The sequence below is a fragment of the Hemitrygon akajei genome, chromosome 2 (assembly GCF_048418815.1).
Source record: "Hemitrygon akajei chromosome 2, sHemAka1.3, whole genome shotgun sequence".
Classification (NCBI taxonomy): domain Eukaryota; kingdom Metazoa; phylum Chordata; class Chondrichthyes; order Myliobatiformes; family Dasyatidae; genus Hemitrygon; species Hemitrygon akajei.
In genome coordinates this window covers 72,734,241-72,743,259 of record NC_133125.1, presented here as the reverse complement: position 1 = coordinate 72,743,259, position 9,019 = coordinate 72,734,241, and the positions used below count along the sequence as shown (strand labels likewise).

The 9,019-nt window shown below is 39.5% G+C and overlaps 1 protein-coding gene across 2 annotated transcripts in view; it reads right to left on the bottom strand.

Moving 5' to 3' along the window:
• Nucleotides 1–4,625: 4,625 nt before the first annotated feature.
• snapc3 (small nuclear RNA activating complex, polypeptide 3) overlaps nt 4,626–9,019 on the bottom strand; it is a 50,189-nt gene continuing 45,795 nt past the window's right edge. For both annotated transcript variants that reach the window (XM_073024763.1, XM_073024772.1), the window contains 2 exons: nt 6,927–7,034; nt 4,626–4,970 (listed from right to left, as the gene is read on the bottom strand). In XM_073024763.1, the coding sequence (XP_072880864.1) occupies nt 4,823–4,970; nt 6,927–7,034 (256 nt within the window). In that variant the 3' untranslated portion in view covers nt 4,626–4,822. The remainder of the gene's footprint in view (nt 4,971–6,926; nt 7,035–9,019) is intronic.

Genomic DNA, 9,019 nt, shown 5'->3' with positions numbered 1-9,019 from the left:
AAAAAGTGACTTTTACTTTAGCCTTGGACAGGGATAGAAACCAACAGTGTGGTAAAATATTTAATTGGAGAATGTGAATTATGATGCTATTAGGTAGGAACTTGAATGTAAATTGGGAACAGATGTACTCGGAAATGGGAGGTTGATCAGGGAGTACTTGCTGTGGGTTTGGGATGTTTGTCCCCTCAGTGGAAAGTATGATGGTGTGAAGGAACTATGGTTCTGCTCCCATATCTCAAGTTTGAGGAAGCAAACAGCAGAGTAGACAGGGCTCCAGTAAGTTGTAGTGTCACCAGGAAGGAGCTTAATGGACTGAGGAGAGACAGAAACATTCAAAGGACTTGGGAAGTAGGATTAAGCAATACCCCCAAGGCATTCTAGATGTAGGTGAAGAACAGAACAATGACTAGAGTGAGTGTAGGATTGATCAGAGAAAAAAAAATGTGCCTGGTGTTAGGAGATCACTTTGCTTCAGTATTCACCAGTGAGAGGAACTTTGAATATGAGATGAGCATAAAACAGCCTGATATACTGGAACATGTCAAAGTAAGAGAGTATGTGTCAGAACTTTTGTAAACCATTCTCATAAGACCATAAGATATAGGACCAGAATTAGGTCATTTGACCCAGTTTCTCACCATAGGAAACATGCTCTCCACATGCACTCTATCAAGGCCTGTCACCATTTGATAAGTTTTAATGAGGTCACTCCTCATTCTTCTGAATTCCAGTGAATACAAAGCTGTCAAATGCTCTTCACATGACATGCCATTCAATCCTGGAATCATTTTCATGAACCTCCTTTGAACGTTCTCCAGTTTCAGCACATCCTTTCTAAGATAAGGGGCTCAAAGTACTGCGAGGCCTCATCAGTGCTTCATAAAGACTCAACATTACATCCTTTTATATTTGAGTCCTCTGAAATGAATGCCAACATCACATTAGACCCAACCTGCAAATTAACCTTTAGGGAATCCTGCACAAGGACCCAAGTCCCTTTGCACCTCAGGTTTTTTGTATTTTCTTTCCATTTAGAAAATAGTAAATTTCATTTCTTCTATCAAGATGCATGATCATACACTTCTCAATATTCCATCTGCCACTTCTCCAAATCTGTCCTTCTGTTGTCTACTTCCTCAAAAGTACCTGCCCCTCCACCTATCTTCATATCACCTGCAAACTTTGCAACAAAACCATCAATTCCATCATCCAAATCATTGACATATAATGTAAAAAGAATCTGTCCCAATACAGACCCTGTGGAACACTACTTGTCACTGGCAGCCAACCAGAAAAGGCTCCCTTGATTCTCACTCTTTGTGCCTGCCAATCATCCACTGCTTTATCCATTATGATAGAGAAATCCCCAGGACTGGACTGTTCCCCTGAAGTGAAGGAAGAAATTGCTGTGTTTACAGCGATGTTTCCTCCCTCACTGGCCACAGTAGTAGTAGAAAATTGGAGAGTGGCAAATGTTATTCCTTTGGTGAAGAAAGTAGAGATAATCCCAAAAATTATAATCCCATGTTAGAGGTGGGCAAACTTTTAAGATTCTTACAAGATTTACAAGCATTGGGAAAAGCACAGCTTGATTAGTGATAGTTGGTAATGCTTTTGGGGAGGGGTGAACTTAATTGAATTCTTTGAAATGACAAAACAAATTGATGAAGGCAAAAGAGTGGATGTGGTGTAATGTATTTTAGTAAAACATTTGACAAGCTTCCCTATAGTAAGCTCGTTCAGAAAGTCAGGAGGTATGGAATGCAGGGAAACTTGGCCACAGGTGGCATTATGCCAGGGGGTTGGTGATGAATGATGTTCTGCAGGAACCTGTTCTAGGTCCCTTGTTCTTTGATTTTTATAAATAACTTGGAAGAGTACTGGAAACATGGGTTAGTAAGTCTGCAGATGGTGTGGCTAGTGTTGGATGTTGTAGGTTACAATGTGATATTGAGAGGATGCAGAGAAGTGCTAGATGGAGTTCAACGCAGAGAAATGTGAAGTAAGGAAGGCAGAAATTGAAGTCAAAATACATTTAACGGCAGGATTCCTAACGAGAACAGGGAGTATGGGGTCCACAGCTTTAGATCTGTCTCAAAGTTGCAGTTCAAGTTGATAGGGTCGTTATATTTAGAAGGTGTTTGGTGTTTTGTCCTTCATTAGTTGGGGTTTAATTCAAGAGTAGGGAAGTAATGTTTCAGCTCGAAAAAGTCTGGTTAGAGCACACATGATTGATTTGTGTTCAGTTCTGGTCACTTCATTATAACACAAACTCTTAAAGGTAAACATCCAGAGGTAGATTGTATGCAGAACAGTGAATGATTCAGATCTTCATTTGCCCTTGTACCCAAAGAGCATCCTCATGATCAACACTACTTTACCCATTTTCCAGATGTCAACCTAATAAACTTGCCTGTGCTGTTTCCAATGCAAGTATATTGCCACTGAAACAGAAACCAAAACACTGTACTCCATTTCTCTAAATGATTTTAATATTCCACCACTATGGCATTTTGCTAATATTATTCATACTAGTGTGGTTAGTAAAACATTTCCACACACTGCATTTCCCTTCTATAGGTAATGCTATAGATGGAAAGGAATTGCAATATATGTGGAAATATTTTGCCAGGCTCTGCAGAGGGTATGATCCAAAATCAGTTCACTTTAGCTTTCACCAATAATAGACAGATTCTTGCAGTCCAGGTTGGGTTGACTGTTTATTGCCCTCCATAAATGCTGCCTGATTTGCCTTCAGCATTTAGTGTGTGTTAACTCTTGGTTTGAAGCTTGTACCACAAGTTAAATATGCTTCCAGCCCACTGTTAAGTAGAACCATAGAACATTACAGCACAGAAACAGGCCTTTTGGCCCTTCTTGGCTGTGCCAAACCATTTTTTCTGCCTAGTCCCACTGATATGCACTTGGGCCATATCCCTCCAAACCCCTCTCATCCATATACCTGTCCAAGTTTTTCTTAAATGTCAAAAGTGAACCCGCATTTACCACTTCATCTGGCAGCTCATTCCACACTCCCACCACTCTCTGTGTGAAGAAGCCCCCCCCAAATGTTCCTTTTAAACTTTTCTCCCTTCACCCTTAACCCATGTCCTCTGGTTTCTTTCTCCCCTAGCTTCGGTGGAAAAAGCCTACTTGCATTCACTCTATCTATACCCATCATAATTTTATACAGTTCTATCAAATCACCCCTCATTCTCCTACGCTCCAGGGAATAAAGTCCTAACCTATTCAACCTTTCTCTGTAACTCAGTTTCTCAAGTTCCAGCAACATCCTTGTAAACCTTCTCTGCACTCTTTCAACCTTATTAATATCCTTCCTATAATTAGATGACCAAAACTGCACACAATACTCCAAATTCAGCTTCACCAATGTCTTATACAACCTCACATTAACATTCCAACTCTTATACTCAATACTTTGATTTATAAGGGCCAATGTAGCAAAAGCTCTCTTTACGACCCTATCTACTTGTGACGCCACTTTTAGGGAATTATGTATCTGTACTCCCAGATCCCTCTGTTCTACTGCACTCCTCAGTGTCCAACCATTTACCTTGTATGTTCTACCTGGGTTTGACCTTCCAAAGTGCAATACCTCACACTTGTCTGCATTAAACTCCATCTGCCATTTTTCTGCCCATTCCTCCAACTGGTCCAAATCCCTTTGCAAGCTTTGAAAACCTTACTCACTGTCCACTACACCTCCAATCTTTGTATCATCAGCAAATTTGCTGATTCAATTTGCCACATTATCATCCAGATCATTGATATAGATGACAAATAACAATGGACCCAGCACTGATCACTGTGGCACACCACTAGTCACAGGCCTCCACTCAGAGTAGCAATCCTCCACTACCACTCCCTGGCTTCTTCCATTGAGCCAATGTCTAATCCAATTTACTACCTCTCCATGTATACCTAGCGACTGAATCTTCCTAACCTCCCATGCAGGACCTTGTCAAAGGCCTTACTGAAGTCCATGTAGACAACATCTACTGCCTTCCCTTCATCCACTTTCCTGGTAACTTACTCGAAAAACTCTAATAGGGTTAAACATGACCTACCATGCACAAAGCCACGCTGACTGTTTCTAATAAGTCCCTGTCTATCCAAATACTTGTAGATCCTATCTCTTAGTATTCCTTCCAATAATTTACCTACTACCGATGTCAAACTTACTGGCCTATAATTTCCTGGCTTACTTTTTGAGCCTTTTTTAAACAACGGAACTACATGAGCTATCCTCCAATCCTCTGACACCTGACCTATGGATATCGACATTTTAAATATTTCTGCCAGGGCCCCTGCAATTTCAACACTAGTCTCCTTCAAGGTCTGAGGGAATACCCTGTCAAGTCCTGGGGATTTATCTACTCCGATTTGCCTCAAGACAGCAAGCATCTCCTCCTCCTCCTCTTTGACCTCTCTACTTGTTTGCCTTGTTTCCATAGACTTAGTAAATACAGATGCAAAAAACCCATTTAATATCTCTCCCATTTCTTTTGGTTCCATACAAATCCAGTTCTTCCAGCAAATATTTTTGTAAAATTAAGTTGTTTTGATGAAATGACAAATTTCCTTCAATAATACTTCAAAATCTATCAGTTTAAAATTTTCAAGTTTACTACAAGAACAGTTACTCAGTAATTTAACATGAGCATTTATGCCATTTTGGCAATGCTGAAGGTGATTACATGCACGAGTGTTTAATCTTTACACTATCTGGCACCGTCAAAAGCTTTTCACCAGTCAGATTATACTTCATTATCCCACAATAAACAGACTCTTAAGACAAGGTTTAATTAAACACTCCAGGATCAACATAGGGATATGCAAGAAATTCTCCCAATTTATTCCCGTCGGTGTCATAGTGAAGCATTCTGAAACACGTGTCACAGAAGAAGCATGGATCCTGAGGAGCAAAACTATCATTGTTGGTCACCCACCTGAATAAAAGAAACAACAAAATATTTTTTTTTAGAAAAATTGCTTAACTAACAAACAATTTTGTATATCCACAACTGGAAAAGCACCTGTAGTCCAATGAGAGATGAGGAGTAATGTTTTTAGCCAGAAGGTGGTGAATCTGTGGAATATATAGCTACAGACAACTGTGGAGGCCAAGTCACTGAATATATTTAAAATGGAGGGTGACAGGTTCTTGATTAGACAGAGCATAAAAGGTTACAAGGAGAATGGGGTTGAAGGGGATAATAAATCAGTCATGATGGAATTATGGAACAGACATTGGCCTCATTCTGCTGTTATGCCTTATGGTCTTATAAAGACTGACTTTCATAACAACTATTTTCTCTCCCTCTCCAAACTTCCACATTGCTGATCATTTGATAATCACGAGACAGTTTTTGAAACCTCTGCCTTAATTTCATAGATACTTCAAGATTTAACTGCAATCATGTGTTTAACAGTAATTCCATGAAGTTTAGCTTGTAGGTTGATGTGGGTTACTGAGCACTACAACCAAGAATTATTTTAATATCTGAGCAAACTAGACTTATTTGCTATTAAAAAAGTCAACCACAATAGCCTCTTCCAGATGAACTTTACATGTCCAGGTGAAGTGGTTTCATTTAGTGTGATGCAAAAATACAGAAGTTCAACGTATGATCTGGCATACTCAGTACCTGAACCATAGAAAAATATTTTGGGTCACCCATCATTTCAGAATTCACTCCCAAGAACAGCATATCTTTCGCCAAAATACTTTGCCCACATCCTCAGACGAAGCAGTGTCAGTCATGTAGCATTTTGCTATACTATGATTCCATCCTCAAATAAATATACTTTGAATTCTCCTGGCTTTAGTGAAATGTATCCTCAAAGGGACATTGAACTAAGATTAATAAAATTCAAACTGGCTCTCTCCATGGTTCAGTTTGAAACATCTGAACACCTCAAGGTTTCTGTACATGTCATACGCACACTTGACAAAAGAATAAAAGATAAATAGGTTCATAACTAGTGATGAGTGGTGTGCTGCAGGGATCAGTGCTGGGTCCATTGTTTTTGGTCATCTATATCAATGATCTGGATGATAATGCGGTAAACTAGAGCAGCAAATTGGAGTGCACTGGAGAATGAGAAAAGCTACAAAGGCTTGCGGCTGTATCTGGCCCAGGTTGGAAAAATGGGCTGAAAACAGCAGATGGAATTTAATGCAGACAAATGGGAGATATTACACTTTGGGAGGACAAACCAGGGTAGGACTTACACAATGAAGGGCAGGGCATTGAAGAGTCTGCTAGAACAGAGGGATATGGGAATACAGATCCCTAATTCCTTAAAAGTGGTATTACAGGTAGATAGAGCTTTTGGCACATTGTCTTTCATAAATGAAAACAGAATATAGAAGTTGGAGTGCTACGTTGAAGTTCAATAAGACATTGGTAAGACCAAATTTGGAGTTTTGTTTGCAGAAAGAAAGATATCAATAAGATTGAAAGAGAACAAAGAAAATTTACAAGCATGTTGCCAGGACTTGAGGAACCTGAGTCAAAGAGAAAGATAAATAGGTTAGGACTTTATTCCCTGGAGCATTGGAGAACGAGAGGGGTAGATTTGTTAGAGGTATATAAAATTATGAGGGTTATAGCTAAATGTAAGCAGGTGAGACTGGAATTAGATGTCATAGGTTAAGGGTAAACACTGAAGGGAACTTGTGCACTCAGAGGGCTGTGCGAGTGTCGAATGAGCTACCATTACAACTTTTAGGTTTGGTTAAGTACTTAGGTGGGAGGGGTATGAAGCAGTATGGTCCAGGTGCAGTTGATAGAACTAGACGGAATAACAGTTTGGCACAGACTAAGTGGGCTCTATGAGTCAATGACTATTTTTGTGAGAAATAAAAGGTAGATTGGCTTTAACAATGGCATACAACTCACCTGACTATAAATAACTTGCAAACTGAGCACTTCCGAGTCCACATCCAGGGTTTTTTGATAACGCACGGGTACAATGTCTTATCTAGGCAATCATCATGATGGACAACTCTGTGAGTGCAAATAGATGTAAATAGTTAAACATTAGTTCTAAACTTTATCACATAAGCACCAAATACGGCCCTAGTAGTTCTTTGGTGCCTTATTACATTCTATGTACTGTGTAGTGAATGCTTAACAACATCTGAAAAAATCCTCAGATTTTTGTTATTATTTAGTGTAGTGGTTATCAGAGCACTGAAACAGGCGTTCAGCCCATCCTGTTCATGTAGACCATCAAGTAGCCATTACATTAATTCCTCTTATACAACATTTGCTCAGTAGTCTACCATGCCTTAGAGATTCAAATGTAGGTATTTTCAGCCTCCACCATCACGCTTTTAGCCAGTGCACGCAAATATCAATCTGTCACTGGGTGAAAACAATTCTTCTTAATATCCTCTCTGAACCTCTTACTCCTTACTTTAACTAATGCCCTCTTATTATAGGTCACACTTCTATGGGTTTATACATCACTATCAGATCTGTCCAAAGGAAAATAAACTTGGCTCATACGGCTTCTTTTCATATCTGAGGTAGATTTATTAGTGGATTTACTTCACACTTTCTCCAAAGCAATTTTTTTTATATGGTAGCATCAAAATCAACACAATATTCTAGATGTTTTATAAAGTTGTTGTTATGCTCCAGCAAATGAAGACTAGCATTCCACATTGCATGCTTTATCATCCTGTCTAGCGTACCAACCTTTAGGGATCTGTGAACTTGTACCCCAAGGAACCTCTGCTCTTCATGAATGGGTCCCATCATTCCCCACACTTACCTTGCCTCCAAAAATGCATCACTTCAGAATAAACAGGATTAAATTACTGATTGGTGTGGTAGTAGTCAAGAAAGAAAATATAGATAAGGCAGCTAAAGGTAAAATACAAAGTGACATAACAAATTTTCATCGTTCTGCACAAAGTTATAGGAAGGTTAGGTCGAACAATGCCACTCTGATTCCATGAGAGCAAGTCTTTGTCTTTACACTCTTCACTACTTAATAACATGCTAAATTCTAAAAAGAGGCAATCTAAGAATATTGTTGAGCCTGGTGAATTTTATTTAAGGAGAATGACTAGCTGGGATCTTTTCCATCAGCCAGAGAAAGCTGAGAGGAGCTTTAATGGTTGCATATAAAATTACAGGAGGCCTAGCTAGGATGAACAAGAAGAACCATTACCCTGAAAAAAAATTTTAACAACAAAATATTCAGGATAAGGTGTTATAATTTGGGAATCCAATGTAAAGTGAATTACAGTCCCTTAACAATACTGATGCTCAGAAGGATCTTGGGTACAAGTCTGTGACTCCCTCAGGTAGCTACATGGGTCGGGCACATGTTTCTTGTGCAGCTGCATCAGGAAGGAAATGCGAACCATATCAAGAAGACTTTAAAGATCCCTGCTTCTTTCTATACAACAGACCTAATCAACCCCCTCCACCATTCCCTCCTCCAACAATTTTTTCTTCGCTCCTCCCACTTTTTCCAAATCCAAATTGCAGCCATGGCACCTGCATGGACCCAGTTATACCTGCCTTTTCTTCAGCTACATTGGTAACATTCCTCAACCGTTTCTGCACTACATCAACTGCTGTATTACAGTTGAACAAAGGGAACTATGGAGCTATGAGGGAGGAGCTGGCCAAAGTTCAATGGAACAAAACCCTAGCAGGGAAGACAGTGGTACAAAAATGGCAGGTATTTCTGGGAATAATGCAGAAGGTGCAGGATCAGTTCATTCCAAAGAGGAAGAAAGATCCTAAGGGGATTAAGGGGTGGCCGTGGCTGACGAGGGAAGTAAAGGGCAGTATAAAAATAAAAGAAAAGAAATATAACATAGCAAAGATGAGCGGGAAACCGGAGGACTGGGAAGCTTTTAAAGAGCAACAGAAGATAACAAAAAAGGCAATACGCCAAGAAAAAAATGAGGTACGAAGGTAAACTAGCCAAGAATATAAAGGAGGATAGTAAAAGTTTCTTTAGGTATGTG